Source organism: Henckelia pumila, chromosome 4 (assembly GCF_033568475.1).
Source record: "Henckelia pumila isolate YLH828 chromosome 4, ASM3356847v2, whole genome shotgun sequence".
Classification (NCBI taxonomy): domain Eukaryota; kingdom Viridiplantae; phylum Streptophyta; class Magnoliopsida; order Lamiales; family Gesneriaceae; genus Henckelia; species Henckelia pumila.
In genome coordinates this window covers 117,450,274-117,473,355 of record NC_133123.1, presented here as the reverse complement: position 1 = coordinate 117,473,355, position 23,082 = coordinate 117,450,274, and the positions used below count along the sequence as shown (strand labels likewise).

At 35.3% G+C, this 23,082-nt stretch overlaps 1 protein-coding gene across 1 annotated transcript; it reads left to right on the top strand.

Annotated features, from left to right (window-relative positions):
- The first annotated feature begins 5,190 nt into the window (after window positions 1–5,190).
- On the top strand, window positions 5,191–16,893 carry LOC140864036 (pyruvate kinase isozyme G, chloroplastic). The gene is made up of 12 exons (XM_073267916.1): window positions 5,191–5,547; window positions 6,117–6,368; window positions 8,347–8,512; window positions 8,640–8,774; window positions 8,872–8,982; window positions 9,075–9,163; window positions 14,128–14,190; window positions 14,594–14,769; window positions 15,425–15,527; window positions 15,681–15,829; window positions 16,147–16,255; window positions 16,356–16,893. The coding sequence occupies exons 1-12, from the start codon at window positions 5,314–5,316 to the stop codon at window positions 16,467–16,469; spliced, it is 1,701 nt and encodes a 566-aa protein (XP_073124017.1). The 5' UTR covers window positions 5,191–5,313; the 3' UTR covers window positions 16,470–16,893.
- Window positions 16,894–23,082: the final 6,189 nt, after the last annotated feature.

Here is a 23,082-nt window from a genome sequence, read left to right as displayed (position 1 = left end):
TAAAAAGCGTTGTCGTTTCTGATAAAAACAACACACAAAAAAGCGTTGTCTTTTTTAAATAAAAAACAAAAAAAATTAAATCACAAATTTTCAATATTATAAATCACTCAAAATTCAAAAATTTCTAAAATAAAATTTAATATACAATCTTTCAATATTATATATCATTTAAATATAAAAAAATAATATAATTCTAAATTAATGAACACTAAGAAAAAAAATATGCATTAATCTTGTAAAACTTTGATTCCTTACTTCAGCACATGTTAGCATCTCGAGCTTTCATAAACGCCGCAACAATCTCTTTTCTTTTAATTTGTATCTTCATACTGTAGATTATTAAAAATAAAAACAAACATAAAACAAATATGAATAGTTTAAAATGAAAAGTAAACTTAAACACATATTTATCAGTAGAAAAACATGAACTACGAATGACGAAATTATCACTAAGTGATTGGAATTATCAAATAAACTACGAATTACGAAAATATCAGTATGCTATTGGAATTATCAAAAGATCCATTTAAACACATATTTACCTCATTAACAACACAGTCAGTCTATAAGTATTCTCTTCGAAAGCTTCCTAGACCTAAATCACTGCATTTCCGATCAACACAACTAAATGCCATGGTAAATATAGCATAAGGCATAAGAAAATAAACAATACTTCCATATAGATAGTCCACTTCATTAGTTAGCACAAAAATCTAAATAATTCAAAGATTTGGGTAAAAATTTAATAATGCTACTTGGTGAGTCTCTAATGAGGAAAGGCAAAAGTAATATTGAAAGCAGGGATGAAGTTAGATTGTTCACTTGCATGTTCTCTTCATAACCATCCTTCGAAAATTTTTATGGTTCTGGATCCAAAGAAATGAGCAATTAGGATCCAATCAAATAGATTATCTTTTTTCTTTGCTTTAAGCAACAAGCGTAGTATCATCAAATGAACAAATAAATTCCTTTGGACCAAAAAAATCACAGGAAACAATTGGATACAAAACATTTGAGTTAAACTCAAAAACATTATCTAACTTCAAATAATACATACACAAGAGGCAGTGCAAACTTCCATCCACGAAGGATTAATGTAACTTAAGTTATGAAATATCAAATAAATTAGAATATGTGTCAAACAAAAAATAATAATAATAAAATAGAATATGAACTAACTTAGCGTGGAAGGTATAGACTCAATAACAAAGAGATTCAAGAAGTTAGAAACAGAGAAAGCTAACCAGCAATCTCTAAAAAATCAAAACCAATAAAAAAGTGGTTTTGAAATCCCCACATTCACAAGATTATACCAAATGATCAACAGCTAGGTTGTTCGCACGTCCCGACTAATTTTAAATGCTTCAAGGATTTTAAAATATCAAAAAACCCATCTTGCACAGAGTTGGCATAAAGAATGTTCATGTTGCATCATGCAAATTGGTCACTGACATAAACGTACAGTGGTGCCATGAACAATGTTAAGGAAACCATCGGCAAACCAGCCTTCATGGCCAATTCTGCAAGGATAATAGAAGCCCCTGAAAAAGTAAAAAAGGAAAATAGTTGATCAATTATAAACAAAAAAAAAAATTCAAAATACTCTTCTCTTAATTTAATATCAGAGATGCGATGGCTTGAAATTGCGTGTAGGCTGCAATCCCGCGACAGGAGCGCATCACCTACATATACCCTCATGCAGTAGCCTCTCGCCACCACCATGCCCCAGTCCACCTCGAAAAGCCACACTCGAACCCTCCAGCTCCTGCACCCGACGATGACAACCATCACACTTTCATGTATGCTGCCCCATCCAAATACCAATATATTTAACTTCACCACGTGAGAACCCAAGGTCTAACCATATATAGATATTCAATCATACAACTCTAGACAGCCTACAAGCTACAAAAATTAAAATTTACGTACTTACCCACATATGCAGCTGTGCAAATCCTATTCTCTTTCTTTTATTTTTTGTTTTGAAAGATTCAGGCCACACTGAAAAAAAACACACAATAAGTTTATACAAAAAATGACCAATTAAACCATTAAATGGATAATAAAAATACTGTAAATGATCAATTTTACACCATAAATGATCTAGTAAACACAATAAACTCTCATTAGAAGCACGGTTGATCAAGAAACAGGGTCATAACCAAAATTATACCTTGAACCCGTCCAAATTTTGAGCCCATAACAAATAACACTAATAATAATCAATATAGTGCGATAATTGAGACAACAATTTGAAATCAACATAAATTCTAAATTCTGAACAGCCTATGAAATACGAAGTAAGGGCTGGAAATTGCACTGGAAACGAGCTGAAAACATCCATAATCGAAGCAAAGTTGAGCTGGGACAGAAATTAAGTGGGAAAATGGGAGCCACGTGGTGGTTCGCATCGTCGGAGAAGGGCTGGTCACAAATATAAAAATAACTAGAAGAGAGTCAGTCTACCTCGAAATCCTTCCTGAGTTGGAAATAAAACAACTCAACCTGAAATCCAAGAAGAAAGGATTGGACATCGCGAATCGAATAACACAATTCCTATTGGCAACAGGCTTCGATCTCTCAAGCTTGATTCAAGCCATGGTTGAGTTCATCTATGGCTAGGATACAAGTCATGTAGGTTGTTGCTCCTTTTCAGGCGGCGTATAGACGACGATGGTGGCAAAATCGAGATGGGGTAATGGTTTGACGAGAAGGGTTAGATTGTAGTAAAATGGGAAGATCACAATTCATACGAGTCACCACACAACATTTTAGAAAGTAGAATTTGGATGACATTGTTAAAGTACGCTTATTTAACATCATACAAATCCATGTATTGAACATAAACTTGTTGTCAGACTTTCCTATGTATCATCAGCTATTCAAAGTATCAAGCTGATTCTTTTTCTTCAGTTTATTGAAATTTCCTTGTTTTCTACAATATAAAATCTCTGTTATTTGTGTTGTCTAGATTCATTAGTTTTACTCATTTGAATGATGCCGTGGATTTAAATCTAATCGCTGGTATTGGGTTAATTTATGGGGTAAGGGTTAACTTAGAACGCTGGTGTCTAGTTAACTAAAATTAAGGTGAAACAGGAATTAAATTTCCAATGATGAATATTCAATGTGAATAAATTATTTTTAGGGAATCGATGATCGAATGAATAATTTCAAGGGTATAGTCGACCGATACCAAGTCTCGTTATTTTATTGATCTTTCTTATTTTAATTCTTGCATAATAGTTTTTAAAATCCAAAAACCCCCCTTTTATTTATTTTCAGTATTTTTAAGAACACACTTAAATTTCACTTTTCTCGTGGGAACGATCCCTACTCACAATACTGCATATTGTGTTATCTGATTTGAGTTGGGTAATTTGGGCGTGACACGACTTAGCGCTACGGCGCTACCATTGGTCTAAAATTTTTAGGCGAACGATTTCTATTTTTTTGTTGGCGGTGGTTCTACAAACAACTTCCTGTTGATGATATTCTAATGTCTCTAGGGGTTGCTATTGCTTCGATGTGTCAGTGTTGCCAGACTCAAGAATCTTATGATCACCTGTTCTTTTCGAGTTCTACAGCTCATACTGTCTAGGATTTTTTTGCCCAATCCAGAATTATCGGCAGTTTTCTAACTGGAGGTGGCGGATGAATGTCATAAAGATGGTCATGCTAAGGAAATAATTTTTTTCTGATTATTTGGTTCCTCTGGAAGGCTAGAAATGATCACAAACATAGGGGGTTCGCATCTAACCGGCCAGAATTATCAAGCATATTAAAGAGAATAATATATTTATTGGTCGTGTATGAATATTAAGGGCTGGACATTGGCATGGATATGAGACCGTGGCTAGCTCGTTGGGTCTTTCGAATAGAGTCACTCGAACTGCTATTATTCGAGTGGTTAGATGGTACCGCCTTCGATTGGTTTTTTTAAACTAAATTTGGATGGCTGCTCGAAAGGTAGAGGGGAATCTGGGATTGGTGGAATTGTCAGGGACTACACAGGGAGGCGGGAGGCCAATCTTAGCCTATCATGAATTGGCCATGGGAAAACACGAGAGCTGAGCTCTGGGCTATTCTTAAGGGGCTTTAGGTTTGCAAATTATATAACCTATTTTTGTTGTGGCTTGAAGTAGATTCTATGGTAGTTTTGTCTATTATTGATGCGGGCAATACTTCATAGGAACTCAGCAACATCTTAACGCAAATTCAAGGGATTCTTCATTCGTCGGTTGTGCGGAAATCTCATATTTATTGGGAAGCGAATGCTGCGGCGGACGAGTTGGTTAATCTAGGTTTGGCTAAGGGATCGACCATCTTATGGCCTCTTGATATTCAGGGACACCTTAAGGGTATTTGATATTAGATAGATTTGGTCTGCCTTATATTAGAGTTAATTTGGATTCTTGGATTTAATTGCTTGCTTTATTTGGTTTTGAGAATTTTTTGTTTGAGCTCTTGTAATTTCTTGAGATGTTTTGGCTTCGTCTCCCTCTCATGTAATCCATTTTTTTTATCTAATAAAAGAGTAAGAGTCCGCCTAACCCCCCGCCATAAGAGACGGCTTTGAGGAAAAAAAAAAGGTTATCAATTAATTGATGTATCAAAATGACAAAATCTTTTGTAACTATATATATTTCTTCAGTGTTTATCAATAGTGATAAAAATGTTAAATTCCAATTTATTTATTAATTAACCATAAAAACATGGTATAGGCTATGCTAAAATCAGATAAACAAACACTTATGGGTTCGCTCGAAAAAATGTTGATATGGAGAATTGAAACCATACACTTACGGGCAAGTCCGAGAAATTATAGAACGAATTAAACTCTTGAACATTTATTAAGAGCTTAGATACACTACTAACTTCGACAATCATCCAAGCCGACTCATGGAATATATATATATATATATATATATATATATATAAATATAATTTTGATCCCTGCACCTAATCTGTGAGTGATCACTAAAACCCGATAGTATATTTTAGTGGTGTAAAAAAAATCCACTAAAACTCGGTCGCTCACAAATTTTTTGCACCATAAGAAGGTGTTGGGGATCATTTCGGTATATTATATATATTATATATATTGAAAAAAAGAAAAGAAAAAGAACACATGGTATATTCGTGGGTGTGTGGTAGCGGTATATGTATTTGTATGTGGTCCCAAGGCTTGCCAAATGTAAGCCGTAGGGCACACAAGATTTCATTTGCAGACTCTCTGCTTTTATTCCCACAAAACAAAACTTCCTCCCTCGTTTACTCCGATCATTTTCCCCTCTGCATCGTATCGTTTTCATGGCGACGCCGTTGAATGGGATACCCACTTTCTGCCCTCAAAGAGACCGCCTCTGCTCTGCCAGGAACGTCCAACAATTCTTCTTTCAATGCGAATTAAGCGCCTCTAATCGAACATTTTCCGGCCCTTTTCAAACATGCAAAACCACCAAGATCATCACTTGTCGCGCTTATGGGAACAATGATTCCGAAGTTGTCACTGCCCTGTTTTCGCCCAATGGCTCTGCAAACTCCGTGAGCTCTCTCTCTCTCTCTCTCTCTCTCTCTCTCTCTCTCTCTCTCTCACCTGACTCGCTTTTCCTCAATGTTGAATTGCGTCTGATGGTGGGCACCATGTTCAATCATCAGCCGGTTTATACTTATATTGATATTATGGACGATGTCATTTTCTAAATGTCTATGTTGTCTGTTGTTAATGCATCCCTTCACATGTTGGTATGCATTTATTGAACTGCATTTCAAATAATTAAGACATTGAAATTACTTCATGTATTTCATCTTGATTGTGCTTTTCTTTTGCACTCTCCCTTACTAATGTGTGGATTGAAAGAAGGTATTAACGTTACAATCTATTGGCCATACAGTGAGAACTCTTTAAGAACTTTCGAATCAAAGAAAGAAGTTGGAGAAAGTTATGGTAACCTTATCTTTGGCCAACTTAATCAGAAATAATTTTTAGTTTTTAGAACTTTGGTTAATGGAAGAAATTTGGGATTTGGATTTTCCAATATCTCAGTTAATTTAGCGATACATGCATTCCTTTTCTACCTGATAAGATTTGTGTTCATTATTTTGATTTTCAGTCAAGTATCGATGCTCCGGGGTTAACGCGGGTTAATTTCAATTCTCAAAGAAAAACCAAGATAGTCTGTACTATCGGTCCTTCCACCAGCTCACGGGAGATGATTTGGAAACTAGCAGAAACTGGAATGAATGTGGCACGTTTAAATATGTCTCATGGAGATCATGCATCTCACCAAAAGACCATAGATTTGGTTAATGAATACAATGCTCAATTTGAAGAGAAGGTTGTGGCTATTATGTTAGACACCAAGGTATGTTTCTTGATACTTTATCACGCTAAATGATAATTCAAGAGAATTTTACATGTCCAATAGTCCTTGATATACTAGTAATATCAAGGATTAAAAATTACTAGCCATGCCCGGGCGATTTTTGTGATTCAATTGGGAAATATCACCTAACATGAAAACCACTGTTGGTTTTGGCCTAAATTTTGTTGGCTAATCACACTTATGATAGACTTGTGTATACCTGGAGCTTTGCATGTGTTTTTACCATTTTTTTGGCAGAAATAACATAGGCCACTATTTCTATATTAAGATGAGTTTCGCTGATTCAAATGACAAAAGCACCCCTAAAATAGCTGTAAAACGATACTCCTGCTTTGTGTATATATAGCTGGAAATTGAAGAAGTGCGCAAAACATGAAGAGTATTGGGTTTGATGGTGTGTTCTGCCAAAGAAATAATTTGACGTGCCAATTTGGAAAATCGGCCTAATTCCAGGGTGCAATATGCCAAAGCCTGGTAGTCCATAGTGTTAGATGTTTTTCTTCTGTCAGGTTATGATTGGCAGGCCATTCTTTCTCTATGGATTGTCGCTTCATGATGCTCTCCTCATCTGTCGCAACACGAGGGAAGGGTAAAATGGGCGATGAAAAGATGCGGGATATAGAGAAATTGAAAGGGGAGTTATGATGGTGCCTGAGAGCTCAATTTCTAGTAAACTATATGAATGCCTATGCTTCTTTTTCTGTCAGGATCCTTTCTTTAGCTTGTGAGTGACATAGAGCTTGTTTTACTTTATTTCATCAAATTGCAATTCCCTTCTATGTCAAATAGCTGAAAGGCTTAAGCATTAAATTGGTGGGTGAACTGGATCAGAAAGAAAGGGGTTTGTTTCTTCACTTTGTTAAAGGTGCTAAATTAATGGCTAAACGACTTCTGCCGCAGCAACGATCCTAGGTTTCTATATTTTTGTCTCTTCAGAACCTTCATGGATTTAATATCATATGGAAAACGGAGATTTGTAGTATTATGTATAATCATTTTAATAGGCACATGATGCAGGCTTGAGTTTCTGTGGGAGAGAACTAAATTTTTCAGGAACTAATCAATATAAAATGACCAAAAGAACATTGATGAAGTCCAAATATATTGGTAAATTTAACCTACGCCTGAAAAAGCCTCAAATGCTGACACATCCATGATGAACAAAGGGCATAATACTATGTTTTAAGTTCCTTGCAATAGTTGCAGGCAAACAGCAAGTAATTTCCTTGGTCATCATATTTAGATAAGTTAGTTTCCTTGGTCCTCATATGTAGATGTGTTAATTACACCACCCATTTAAAGTTTTTCCAGTTTTCTAAAAGTATTCACATCTGGCATTTGATATCTATGTTATGGCATCATAATTACTCGTCACTCTATTTCCATCTTACTCTTTCTCTCAGGACTAAACTAACTCATGCATACTGATTTCTGTATTGATACTATAACAACTTGTCCGTCCATTCTCAATTGAATTAATTCTTAACAGAGGTTTCAACCTTCAATATCAATAGCCCAATATGTAAGTAGGGAATTTGTGATCAATGTAAGTTAATCATGTGTTCTTAGCAGGTTTTTAATGAGTAAATATGGACCAAGAATCCCTAATCTAGAAGGTAACAAGTCAAATTAGAATCCTAACATAATTAGAAGAATTCTAATTGAATCAAACTAAATCAGAAAGTGTTGTTGTCCAGACTCCAGATGAGAAATATATTTTACAACTAGTAGTTAATGCCAGTGATTGAAGATTATATCTGATACTGCAGTGATATTCTGAATTGCATTTTCTTATGAAAGTGATTTTGTACCTGCCATTGAAGTTTTATCTTTTCCCAATCTTTTGAAAAAGCAAATCTCCCTATGTGAATTCAAATGTGTGTTCCAGGTTGCTATTCATGCTGCTTGATTTTCTATCCCATTTACTTTTGTTATTGTCCTACTGCTCTTCATTCAGGGACCTGAGGTTAGAAGTGGAGATGTGACACAGCCAATCCTTTTGAAGGAGGGACAAGAGTTCAATTTTACAATTAGAAGAGGGATAAACACAGAAGATACTGTCAGTGTTAATTATGATGACTTTATAAATGATGTTGAGGTTGGGGACATTTTACTTGTTGATGGTGAGTACTATCCTCTATAAACTCTGTAGCTGGTGAATTTGTGACTTGTGCATCGACATTTAATTCTTGGCATTAGATGAACCTGACTCCAAGGATAGTGACAAGTTTACTTGTTTCCCTTCTACAGGTGGAATGATGTCATTAGCTGTGAAATCAAAGACACATGATTTGGTGAAATGTAAAGTAATTGATGGTGGAGAACTTAAATCAAGGCGACACCTAAATGTTCGTGGAAAAAGTGCAACTCTGCCTTCAATAACAGGTTAACCAACTTCATACCACTTATAATTTCATTTGTTGTTTAAAAAATTTTAGTTGGGGAAATTGTGAGTTGTACATGAGACTAAGTATGTTTGCAGAAAAAGACTGGGAAGATATTAAGTTTGGAGTGGACAATCAAGTTGATTTCTACGCAGTTTCATTTGTTAAGGATGCTAAGGTGGTCCATGAATTGAAAGATTATCTGAAAGGTTGCTGTTTGATCATCTCTTCCTACATAGGATTGCATCTCTGTGTTCTTGTTGATTTATTTTCTCTGAGAATTAAAGATTTTGATCTGCAGGGTGCAATGCTGATATTCATGTAATTGTGAAGATAGAGAGTGCTGATTCTATTCAAAATCTTCATTCTATAATTTCTGCATCTGATGGGGTCAGTACCGTCAGTTTAGTAATTTTGACATCTTCTCAGTAAATTTTGTGTCTGTGTTTGTGCAACTTAAATAAATAATGCTCAGACTTGTATACTTATGATAAATCAATGAGTGTAGAATTACGAAGAAAGTTGGACTTATAAATGTTCTCGACTTTCTTACCATCATCTTTTTGGTTTTGGGGAGATACCCAGGGGGAAGGGGGGTAATTATCTCTATAAAAAAACATGATTATTTTTACGTGTGACATTTTCTGGGTGGAATTTTCTCGGCCAAAAACCCCATGGTTGTGTTCTATTGCCATTTGGACTCTCTCATAATATGGCATTGTTCACATAAATGAAATGTGTTGTAAAATAGGGTAGAATTTAGAAGACAAGGAATGGAAATTGTAGTCCTCGGTTAAAAAATAATAGATATCCAAGCAATATTTATCGAGTTTTATCTTCTTAAATTCCTAGATTTTGGAAGATAAGTTGATATCAAATAACTTAAACTTCAAATACAAAAATAATGTTCAATCCTAATTAGATAATAATTTCATAATTATCTCCAACATTCCCCCTAAGTTGTTCCATATGTGTTGTTGTGCCCAGCTTAGATCTCAACCTTCAAAGTCAGGTCGATGAACGGCTTTAGTTAACCTGTCCGCAATTCTCACTTATGAAATGTATGTTTTGTTCCATTATATTGAGTAGGATATATATCTATGCTTATAGCTGCTCGATTGTCACACATTACTTGCATTGGTTAGCCAGCTTCCGGCATCAATTCGTTGCAGTTCATTATTGTTAGAAATTGACTTGAACCTAACACACCTCAAAAGCTAGCTTAAGAGGTGAGGATTTTCTTTGTCTATATAAGGAACTCCAAGGTTATTTAACCAACCGATGTGGGACACAAACTAAGACACCAAAAATTATGTAATCTCTTCAGCCACATCCCTTCATATTCCATGAGCTAACACTCAATATTTAGCCTTTACACTACTGTGAGCCACAACCAAACGCTTCTTGTGTCTTCAGGTTACCAAATTTCCCATACAAATGTGCAATAACCAAAAGTGGAGAGCTTATCAATATGTAAACCAGCTCAATCAGCATCACTGTAAATTTTGATGTTTATTGTTGAAGGTTTTCTAAAGAGAAGTCCTTTACTCAGGTTTCATTCTAAATATCTCAAAACTTGATACATAGCCTCCCACTGGTCTTCTGTTGGATTATTAATGAATTGACCGGTAACTATAGAATGAGATGAAAAAGTCATCTTATTTCTGTCAAAGCGTACAGGAAATTAAATAGAGGATGAGGACACCAGAGGCTGGTGGCTCTCCATTATTCCAGTCTTACAAACAAGGAAATAAAATCCTATCTAACCAAAAATATAACCTAAACTTAAGGAAAGCAGAAATCGCAATCTTTATTAAAAGGAAAAATGATCTGTCAAGGTCCCAGGGTTTTGATAACATTATGTGGCGATTTAAGGGCTGATCATGATTCATGATGTTGAGGCTCGATGGAGAGAACCTAACGATCTCTTGGTTTAAAGGCTCGTTAGGAGAGAACCTTGGATCTCGTAACACAATATTGTGATTAATTTTTTTGATAAGTTTTATTAATAAAATCACACTCTATTTATAATAGAGTACAATGATTCAATTAGAAAAAATAATATCCTAACATAAATAAAAGATCACTCTAACTATGGAATGATCCTATTATTTTAAACTTAAATAAAAGACAAGATAACAATGAATCATACAAAAGATTATAACAGAATAATCCTTTGGGCTTTTAACTTTTCCATATTGGTGCAATGGAAGCTCATGACATTACTCCCCTCTTGGAGATCATGGTTGTCCTCAACCATGTGAAAAGTGCAGGCTGCTGTAGGAGTATTTCAAAGATTAGGCATAGGTGGCGGTGGTTTTTAAATTCCTCCCACTGGAACCATGGACGACCTTGTTCCAGCTTTAAAAAAGCAAGTTGGACATTGCTCTCAAGATAAAAAGAATCCAATCCACCCTTTTCTTTTTCCGTTGTTCGTGGATGACAAGAGAATTGTTGGCATTGGTTTAGCCCTCTTAGTAGTTCAGACATCCCTCTGCTGGGATTGGGCACACATGTGTTGCCATATGCTGATCCGCTCCCAGACAGCTCCCTGTTTTGCTGGTGATCCAAACCTTCCGTACAGCTACCATCATCCTTGTTCGACAATGCTAATGTGCTGCCATTTTTGGCTTCGCCGGCACTCAGCTCCTTAGTACTTCTGCCCTTGTCCTTACCCCCCTACTGCTTCGGTTCTGGTTGCAGAGATAGCTAAGGATAATGCTTCCAGCTGGGCATGGAGTTCTTGCTGCCGACGCTTGTTTGCAGCCCTATCTTCCTTGTACATCTGGATAAATGCTTCTAATTGTTGCTGCAAAGTGTGAAAATCCCCCATAACAGTTGGCTCTGATACCAATTTGTCATGGTCCCAGGGTTTTGATAACATTATGGGGCGATTTAAGGGCTGATCATGATTCATGATGTTTTGAGGCTCGATGGAGAGAACCTCTCGATCTCTTGGTTTAAAGGCTGGTTAGCAGAGAACCTTAGATCTCGTAACACAATATTGTGATTAATTTTTCTGATAAGTTTTATTAATAAAATCACACTCTATTTATAATAGAGTACAATGATTCAATTAGAGAAAATAATATCCTACCATAAATAAAAGATGACTCTAACTATGGAATGATCCTATTATTTAAAACGTAAATAAAAGACAAGATAACAATGAATCCTACAAAAGATTGTAACAGAATAATCCTTTGGACTTTTAACTTTTCCATATTGGTGCAATGGAGGCTCATGACATGATCCTTATGGGATCTGCCCAGAAGGACAGCTACATAATTCCACAGTAACACTCACACGAAATCCAATAGCTGCTTGTGTATATGAAAGATAGATTAGTTTGCCAATTAACCTTTGATATCTTCCTATATCAATCCGCGGGTTATCCTTTCTCGTCCCAAGCTGTACATTTGCATCTAATGGAATATCCACAGGTTTGGTTCCGAACATGCTAGTCTCTTTTAAGAGATCGAAATGTATTTTCTTTGAGAGGCTGGAATTCCAAGAGTAGATAGAGTAAGTTCCATCCTCAGGAACTATTGTAAGATTCCGTAGATTTTTAATTTCAAGTTCCCCTGAAAGCAAGCCTTTACCCAATTCATTTCCTCGCTACAATTTCCTGTGAGGACAATATAATTCAACATAAATAATGAGTGCAATGATTTTTCCTCTTGGTGAGTGTTTAATGAACAAGGTATGATCTGACTGACTTTGGCGTCGCCAACTTCTTTGAAAACATTGGTAAATCAATACCGACGTGATTACTTTAAACCATATAATGATGCACGCTTTATTGGTTGTGGACTCTATCTCAAATCCCGGTGGTATGTCCATGTAAAATTTCTTCCTCAAGATCACCATTGAGGAATGAATTTTTGACATCCAGCTGACACAAGGGCCAATCTAATATTGCAGCAATAGATTAGAGGACTTGGTAGTATTTAGCCTAGCCACGTGAGCAAATGTTTCCTGATTATCAATACCGTAGGGTTGTGTATACCCTTTTGTCAACAGACAAGCTTCGAATCATTTAGTGCTTCCATCAGCTTTGTGTTTGACAGAGAAAATCCATTTGCAACCAACTTTCCTTCTCCAGAAGATCATTTAATGCTCCCATCAGCTTTGTGTTTCACGTACACTTCTAATCATAGACCTTAAACAGATTCAATTGCTGCCAGTAGCAAGCAAGTGGTAATCAATAACAAGCATGTCTCCTTGTTTCAGATCATGTAAGAGACTTTCAATTTCGAAGAGTTCAGCAGCATTATGTTTTCATGAATATGTGTCCCTCACAGCATCCCAAATGTCTTTCACCGTGTTATATAGCAAAAAATTCTATCCAATATAAGTGGTCATGGAGTTGGTGCGGCAAGACATGACCATGTCATTCTCAGCTTTCCATCTTTCGCTAGACATTAGGACAGGCCCGAAAGGAGATCATCTTTACCCTTTCCGCAGATATTTATCATCATGGATTGAGACCACTGAAAAATAATTATTCCCATTCAGTTTATAGCAATTGGCAAGTGATGGGAATTGTCATGTTTTCTGAAACTCCCTGTGGGAGAGTGGAAGAGGACAAGATGACCTCGGATGAGGACGAAGAATCACCCGAGGAGGCCATACCATATTATGTCATGGATCATTGGCTCTGGTTACCATGTTGTAAAAGACAAGGTATGAAAATCACATTCCTTAATTAAAAAATAATAGAGATACAAGCAGTATTGATTGAGATCTATCTACCTAACTTTCTAGATTTTAGAAGATAAATTGATTACAAATTACTTAAACTTCATATACAAAAATAAAGTTTAATCTTAATCAGATAATTATCTCCTACAAAATGCATCAATTGGTATTTTGCAGAATGAGAGTAGTTTGTTAGGTTGCTTAGGATAATATTGGCGAACAAAACCCTAGTAAATCACTTCTAAACTCAGCAACAGTCTTTTGAAGTATTTAGACTGCATTCATCTTACTTTTGTTTTTATTCGCGTTCTGATACTATTCTGCTTATTTTCGGTAAGGTGGTTTTGACCTTAGCTTTTTAAATATGTAGCTGCACATATTCCGTTATATAAAGACAAGTCATATGGGATACACAAAATGATGGTCAGGAACTACTTGGTCAACTTTTTTGTTTAACTTGCTGATATATAGAAATCTTTCTGGATACTGGTAAGCATCAAATGAAGGATAATTATATTATTCGAAGTTAATGAGTGGGAAGGGTTGTTAATTAGTGGAACTAGCTGCTACAAATAAACTTTCCCATTGTAAATGTGACAGGTTTACAATCTTGATGGCTATGTAATTCTTGTTATAATCATTTATGATGATAGGCCATGGTGGCTCGTGGTGATCTTGGAGCTGAACTCCCCATTGAAGAAGTCCCTTTGCTACAGGTACCTCATGGGAGAAGTTTTTAGTTACCATATAATCGGCCATGCATGAAATTCATCAGAAGAAAGGAAATTAAACAAACAAAGGAAGAGGTAGTATAAGAGTATAACCAGAAAAAGTAAAGTATCTTCGTTTTACTAATAAAGTAAAAATTGAAGGAAGAGGTAGAACATAAGTAGAACTGAGGAAAAATTGAATATGTCCAGTATACTTAATTTTTCATGGAAAAAAGTTTACCTCAATCGCTCCTTTCATTTTGTATTTCTAGATTCCTCTGTATTCAATATGTTGCCTTCACACTGTTTATTATTTCACTGTATGTGTGAGACTATTTACCTAATGAGGAGTGGTAGACCTCCAAATCAGCACTCAGGTCAAAATTTTGTTATTTCACTTTGCAAACAGGCAGACATCATAAGAAGGTGTCGGAGCATGCAAAAACCAGTTATTGTAGCTACAAATATGCTAGAGAGTATGATTGATCATCCAACTCCAACAAGGGCTGAAGTTTCTGACATTGCAATAGCAGTACGTGAAGGTGCTGATGCAATTATGCTATCAGGAGAAACTGCCCATGGGAAGTAAGCCATTATACCACTTTTAGCCATTTCTTTACCAACCAGTTCTTTTTCTTGAATTAATTGCAGTTTGAACGTAGTGTGATGTTTATGAACTCTGATCCGGCTTTGGATTTACATGATTCAACTAGACATGCACACTTGTCACTTGTGCTAGACTTTGTTGTAGTACATTTCTTACAGTTATGGTGCGATGTCGATGATGTATTTTTGGATACCAGTTTAGGCTTTATTGTCCACATTTAGTGTTTCTTGAGTTGGATCTGAACGATTATTTTTGTTTGTCCCATGTCTTCATTAAGATTGTTGGGCTTTCCCCAGTTATTAACCTTAAGTTCAAAACTCTTATTTGCATGAACTATTTGCCAATAAGTTCACAATAAGATGCTTTTCCACTTAAATTTGTGACTATTCTTTTATATTTTTGTTCTTTCTTTCTATTTTGACTTCTGTGTCTCTGAAATGGTTGTGGTCCTTTTTTGTATTTTTTGTATGGGTCTCAGTTATTTCATGCTTACTTTTGCTCCAGTGATTTGCGTGAAGTCTCTTCCATGTGCCATTCCTGCCTTTGTTACAAAGCACATTGCATACCCCTTGAATTTTCGATCCTATAATTAACTGGTGTATGATTCATATCCTTTTCCTTTATTGTCCTTAGATTTCCATTGAAGGCTGTCAAAGTAATGCATACTGTGGCATTGAGGACCGAGTCTAGTCTCCCGATCTCTATCAGCCCACCAGGTCAATTTTCAGTCTACAAGGTGCGTTCATTAAGTCAAAAAATTTAAATAAAAAATGAAATATTTGTCCTGGTCGTCTTGATCAGTTTCTTTCCTTTTACCTTCTCTCTTTTCTACCTTTTATTTTTTTCTTATTTGGTTGTAACTGTGTAACTATATGGAAATAATTTGCAGAGCCACATGGGTGATATGTTTGCTTTCCATGCCACCACAATGGCCAACACTCTAGCTACTCCCATCATAGTTTTCACCAGAACAGGATCCATGGCTGTAACTTTGAGTCACTACCGTCCATCATCAACTATTTTTGCTTTCACAAATGTGTAAGTTCTTGTGGTATTCTATCTGCTGTCATGCTATGTGATAGGATTTTGTTCTCAATAATATCAAACATTTGGCAACTAATATCCACATTGAAAATTTAATTAATGGATCTTATTTAATAAAAGCATACAAAAACGCAAGGACTAAAGAGGTTTCTTCATGATGTCTCCTTCTATTATGCTGTCTACAAATAATCATTGCATGTAAATACATTTGATCCTCTAATTTGAGTTTTCTCCACATCTGTTCTTTCCAGAGTTTTTCATAGTTTCAAATTCTTCCCTTCAATTGTGATTTTTATTTTCCAAATGGGCAGAGAAAGAGTGAAGCAACGTCTGATCCTTTATCATGGTGTGATGCCCATATACATGAAGTTTACAGATGACGTGGAGGAAACATTTTCTCAAGCTTTGAAGCTTTTATTGGTATAATATAAGATTTATGCAATTTCCTATCGTGACTGTACTACATTTTATGCAAGAGGTGATACCATTAGAAAAATCCTTTTTCCTGTTTGTTCTTCAGACCAAGGGTTTAGTGATTGAAGGGCAATATGTCACTCTGGTGCAAAGTGGCGCTCAACCCATCTGGCGTCGAGAATCTACCCACCATATTCAAGTTCGCAAAGTTATGGGTTGATTGGTGTCGTTAGAGGAAGCTTGTTCTGTACAGAAACCTATTCCAGACGGAAGATTTTGCATTTTTATCTGTTTATCTTGTGTAATAAAACCACATCATGTCGGAGGTTTCGCATGAACCAATTTTGGTCAAGATTTCAGAAAGGGGGAAGGAATTTCTAACCTCGACATGAAGGGTGAATCTAGTTCACTTATAGACCTAATATAGTGATCTTGTTTTGATATCTTACTGCTATGTAGTGAGCTGGGTTTGGATCCAACTGAACACGTTTAATCTTAATCATTGATCTGTTATTTCTTTTTTGGAGTGCTCCAACAGATTGTTGTTTCACACATTGAATTTTGTCAAGTACTGGTGGAATAACATACCTCTTTCGATTATTATTATTTGCCACCTTTCATATATGCAAGGCTATGTCTTCAGACTTCTTTCTTTGTTTTTCTTCTCTGCTATTCAAAAACACAAAAATTTCCAAACGGCCTCACGAATCGATTTTGTGAGACGGATCATCTATTCGACCCGACACACAAAAAATTATTACTTTTTATGTTAAAAGTATTATTTTTCATTGTAAATATGGGCGGAGTTGACGCGTCTCATGATATAGATTAATGAGATTGTCTCATTAGAGATCTACTCTAAGAAAAATACCTCATTTTTTGGAGGAATCAAGTATGTGAAGCACACCAGCCCTTTTTAAGGTAAAAATGAATTAAAATCGGAAACTTTATTGTTTTCAGGATGCTCTTCTGTTCTCTTCAAAAAAAGAAAAAATGCTCTTCTGTTAGATACAAATGATTTAACTTCGGAGACTTGTTTTAATTCTAAGTTGAGAGAGGTCAATACTATTTAGATCCAAAATAGTATCTCTCTTGTAAAACTCTAATTTCTTGTTTTGATTGACACAGAAAGTCTGACTACATTTTTGGTATATTTTGTTAGGGCAAGGAACTTAATTTGAAAACTTTAATGATGAAACTTATCCTGCTTGTCTTCAGTATGGTGCAAATTTTTTGAGTGGAAATTCTATGATGAACATGTTGATATTGGACGAAAATCATCATGGGAATGCTTCAGTGTTAAGTTATGGTGTTCTATATCAAAAATTCAAGCACGATCAATGAAATTTACATTTATCAATTAAAAAAATTTGTGATGCCCCTGTTCCACATGAGAAGAATTGAAGAGTTAAGAATTGTTTATAATGGGCTTCAATGAACTTCTATAGCAACTTGGTTAATCATTTTTGTAAAACAAGGAAAAATACGAAGTAGTTGCTATAAAGACTCATTGTACAATCGTACAGGCGCGGACTTGGGCCAGGGACGTGACAGAATGGTATTAAAGACGGTCATCAGCTGACCGAACCCCAGGAAATAAGTTTTATGTAGGACAAAGTGCTACGTGGATGAGAAATATCTCTTGAACCTGTGGGACAAAGTGCTACATCACGGGAGCCACCTCTTGAACCTATAGGAGCCACCTCTAGATTCTCGGTGCTAGTGGATCGAGGGTCAGGCTACGACGAGGACATCGCCTTCTTAAAAAAGGTTGATTGTGATGCTCATATCCCACATGAGAATAATTGAAGAGTTAAGAATGGTCTATAATGGGCTTTAATGGTCTTCTATAGCAACTTGAGTTAATCATTTTCGTAAAGCAAAGACGAATACGAAGTATTTATTATAAAGGTTCTTTGCGCAAGTGCGAGCTTGGGCACGGGACGTGAATTCATGCATGAAAATCATCCGTCGTGATCTTCATATCGTTTGCAGTCTATAATTTAACAAAGCACGCTTTAATAGTATATAATTGTGCTAATCACAATTGATTTCAAATTTCCCTAATATCTAAGTATTTCAAATCCATTGTGATTAGTATATATAGTGAGTGTAAATAAGTTGGGAAATAGATTTGAATGTCTTTTGTATAAATTATCTAAACAAAGGAAACACATTTAAAGCCATGAATTTAATAAAATCATTTCATCCAAACACAAGCTAATGAAATGTGAGATTAAGTTTATCAACATATATAAAAGGCTCATAATTTTTGTTGGAACTAAGGATGACTCACAATTTTTTATATACACATTTATAATAACAGTATAAAGAATATTTAAATATATATGTTTAGTTGTAATTCCAATCAAAAGAATGTCACTTAATTTTTTCTAGTCTATTTATAAGAAAAAAAAGAAAAAAAAACTCATTAAATAAAGACAAACCAATTTATTTTTCTAATAAATAAACCACTTTATTCATTCTAGCATCTATTTCAAATAATATGTTATAAATGATTTTTATCTTATAATTTCATTATTCTTGAAAGTGCGTTATTATGTAGAATTGGTGACTGGTTTTTTATTGTTTTTTTCGTGCTTGAATAATAAAATAAAGAACACAATGATACCAAAATTTTAACTTGATTAATTTGGTCCAACTCATTACTCACCTACATCTACAAGATCACGCCTAGAAATAAAATGAATCTACTAAACCAAAAGAAGGTTGCAGTCAAACAAAAATTTAAATAAAACTAAAAGACTCCATCTTTTCTAATAACGCCTTTTTGATGAACGCGTTTCATTAGATCTCACTTGGCGAGTACCACTCATCTTCAACTCTGCCTCTGATCGAACTCTCTTCTATGTTGCGGATAGTTCTTTCCCGAGAACATCATCTTTCTTTCACGAGGAATGTATCACCAATCAGTATAGATGTATATGAGTCACTAGGCAATGAATAGGCTCTCAAAATAGAATGATAGGATGGCACTAAGTGAAGTGTATTCCAACAGAAATCGGGACACAAAGTGGATAGTTCGTTTTCTCCTTCAGACACTTCCTCTCGTTTCTCTTCTGAACTTTATAGTGAGATACCCCACGAAATATATCCAACAAATCCGAATGAATCAAGCTAAATCTGAATGAATCAAGCTTCGGATGATCAATTATCGCTACCAAGGTATTTTAAACTCTATTAGAATATATCTAGACATAAACTCAGCACATAATCAATCATTCATAGATAAAATCAAAGTATATCCAGCCTGACGAACTACTTAAAATATAATCAATAATTTTTTAAATAAAAGATACTAAGATTTAAAACATCGTCAATCATATCAAAACCCTAGAACAAAAATATCAATATAAGCCATTTCAAAACAATGTCTAACAATCTCTCCTTTGGATTGTTTTGAGCACAACCAAACACAAAAAAACTTACTCACCCTTTGTGTCGAAACAAACAAAGAGACACCCATCAAACAGTAGCAACATGAGTATTTTAACCATCATTTGGTCCATCATACATCTCCAAAATCTCTCCTTCAATGTGCGATAACTTTGCATTAATCATTCAACACATACATCTCCCTCTTAATGTATAATATTCCTACAATAATCTTTCAACACACAAACCGACCAAAATCAAGTGAGAATAGAGAAAAATAAATTCTTAGGGCCCAAAAAAATCTCTATAACAAAATAACTAAAGTCACACACATTCATAACCATGGTTTATTTTCCCAGGAAAATCATAAAGTTATTCTCCAAAATGAAATCATAAAATCTATCATCCAAAACATACAACAGTAAGCTTATTGTTTGACAAAATCCAATTAAAACCAAAAATTTTGGGGCAAGAATTACTCAAATAACTTGAACATATATGTGCCAAAAAAACTTTTTGAAATGTGTCAAATAAATTTCAATTCAAGCTCGAATGCTTATACTTCTCAACTTCTAACATTCCTGAAAGCTATCCAAGGGTTTAAAATATGTGCAAACATGAGTTGATTCCAAGAAATTATAAATTTTGGAATTTCAAGTTCAAACTCATGTAGCCAATCCAATTTTTTTTTTCATGACTTGGTAGCTCCCACTCTAAAGAGACCTTTCTTTGGGTCTTTTAGGTAGCTTTTTTTTCCAAACATGCATCAACAATTCTATTTGACTTATTCTTTTACTTATAATTAAGTTGGTAGCTCACACTCTAATAAAACCTTCAATTGTGTTTATTAGGTAGCCAACCATTTTTTTCTCCAATTCACCTCTTCTTCCAAATCACATACTTTCTTTTTAACAAAAAAATTGAGGATTGACTATGACTAATTCTTAAGTTCACCATTCTCAACAAAATGTATTCACCTTACAACCCAACTCGACTCAAGTAAAAATTCAATTTTCTAAACTTGTAAACTCAAATATTCAAGATGCATAAATTTGATCTAAAAAAATCATAGTTAACATATATCCAATGCTTTTTTAAGTGTTTCAAACCTCACAGAATCCAGTTCTTTAATGAATATGTCAGCAATTTCTTTCTGTCGCGATATGCTCTAGAACTACCTATTTACATTTTAAAAAAAACAAAAAAAACTTCACCCGGATAATCCTTTAAAGATAAACAAACATGAAATCATTCAAATCGTTCAAAATTAACAGGCTTGTATAACATCCTATTTTTCAAACTATTTGTATACTTATAGCATTTTGGTCTTATGTGTCCAGATATTCCACAAAAATGAGAAATCGGAACAAATTTAGTACACTTACCTACATGTATTTTATTTAGTGATTATTCCTTTATGCGCGCTTTTTCTCAAAATCACCATCCTTGATGAGGAAGTGTTTTCTTCAAATCCGATCCCAGTTCGATCACCATTGTGCGCATATGCAAAAATAAAACATGATCTAGATTAGTGTTCCCATATTAAACAAATTAAATTGTTCTTGTAAGTGGTGAAGTTTATTCAACGGGTCATTAAATTTCTTATGATTTTCTGTAGCCAACAATTCATGCTAAGTGCCAGTTTTTAAAATTTTTCTTTCTCACTTTCAAGTGACTTCACCATCTCTGTCAATTCTATGTTCCTTTTGCTTACAACTATTCACAACTCCAGCATTTATTCATAAGCTTTTATGAATCCTCCTTTACACAGACCACTATTTTCTCTTTCATCTGAGTCGCTTTCAGTCTTGAATTCTAACTGTCTTGAATTTGTTCTACTGGTTGTTGCAACATCCAATGAGACATGCTTGGGAGATATTTTTTTCTAGAAATTTCTTCTCTAATAGGTTGGTGTGAACGTTCAGGGTAACATGATTTCTTACATTCTCGTCTTCTTCTTGAATGCTTTCAGATTCCATGTCACTTTAGTGATAGTCAAGGCTTTTTTTTCTTTATTTTGAAAGTGTTTGAATAAAAAAAAATAATGATCATGTATCTAATGTCAACTGGAGTAAGTTATTTTGCAATATTAATGAATTTTTCTTCATTGTTTTTTTTCTTGCGTGAATAATAGAATAAAGAACATAATGCCACAAGGATTTTAATGTAGTTTGGACCAACCGACCTACATCCACGAGACCAAATCCAGAAATAAAATGAATCCACTAAAATAAAGAAGGTTACAATCAAACAAGGACTTAAACAAAATTAATTAAAAGACTCACTCTTTTCTAATGATGCATTTTTTTATTAATGTGTTTCAGTATATCTAACTTGGATAGCACCATTTGTCTTCAACTCTGCTTTTGATCGAACTCCCTTTGACATTGCGGATGGTTTTCTCCTGAAAACGTCATCCTTTGATATTGCGGATGGTTTAACCGAGCAACACAACTAAGTAACTAGTTAAAAATGGTGATCAATTTTACTAATCGTTCATTTTTGATTTTATAAAAAAATGTACGTTGGTTGCATTGCCAGAGACGGAGCGTGAGTTTTCTTGGTTTTGTATTATTTTCGGTTCATTAATTGTTATAATAAAGTATTGGACTTCCAAAACTATATATATAGAGAGAGTTTAATTAGTAATTGTTTTAAGGAAGATTGTGATATTTTTTTTTTAATTTCGTTGATGATTACTTATTTGGGAAAAAAAATTTGCCCCCGCCCACATAATTGTCCAGCTACGTTCCCATACGTTGGTTGCATTTTTCATGTACACTATTGTCGTGAAATCATCGATCGCACCGCCGCCATTCTTGTACGGGTTTCACCAGCAAAAATACATAACACAACAGGGAAACAAACCAAGATAACACAAAGATTTCGGGGCTCAGGCGCTACGACTCTCCAAACCACTGGCAATCCACGGTGAAGGCCACAAAGGCTTCCCAAACCCAACTCACGCCTACTGCCCTCAATTCCACTACACGCCTACTGCCCCTCTCTCTGAACTCTCCTTCAGCTCCACAACACATAGCAAGGAATGGCTCACACAAAATCGAGGGCGAGAGAAGGAACAAACACTAAGCCCAGCCGCCTCACTCTCTCGCCCCTTCAATCCTCTCGCTCTCATGGCCTCGCTCTTATCCCTTTCGATCACTCTCTCTGAACTCTCCTTCAGCTCCTCAACACACAGCAAGGAATGACTCACATAGAACAGAGGGCGAGAGAGGGCAGAACACTAAGCCCAGTCGCCTCACTCTCTTGCCCCTTCAATCTTCTTGCTCTCACGACTTCACTCTTCTCACTTTCGGTCTCTCAATCTCACACAAAGAATGGAACGATTCAGCAGAGAGGAGGAGGCACCCAGAAGCAGAAAGGGATTGCACAGGAGAGGGAGGCGCACACAGCCCTCAGAAGCAGAAAGGAACGCA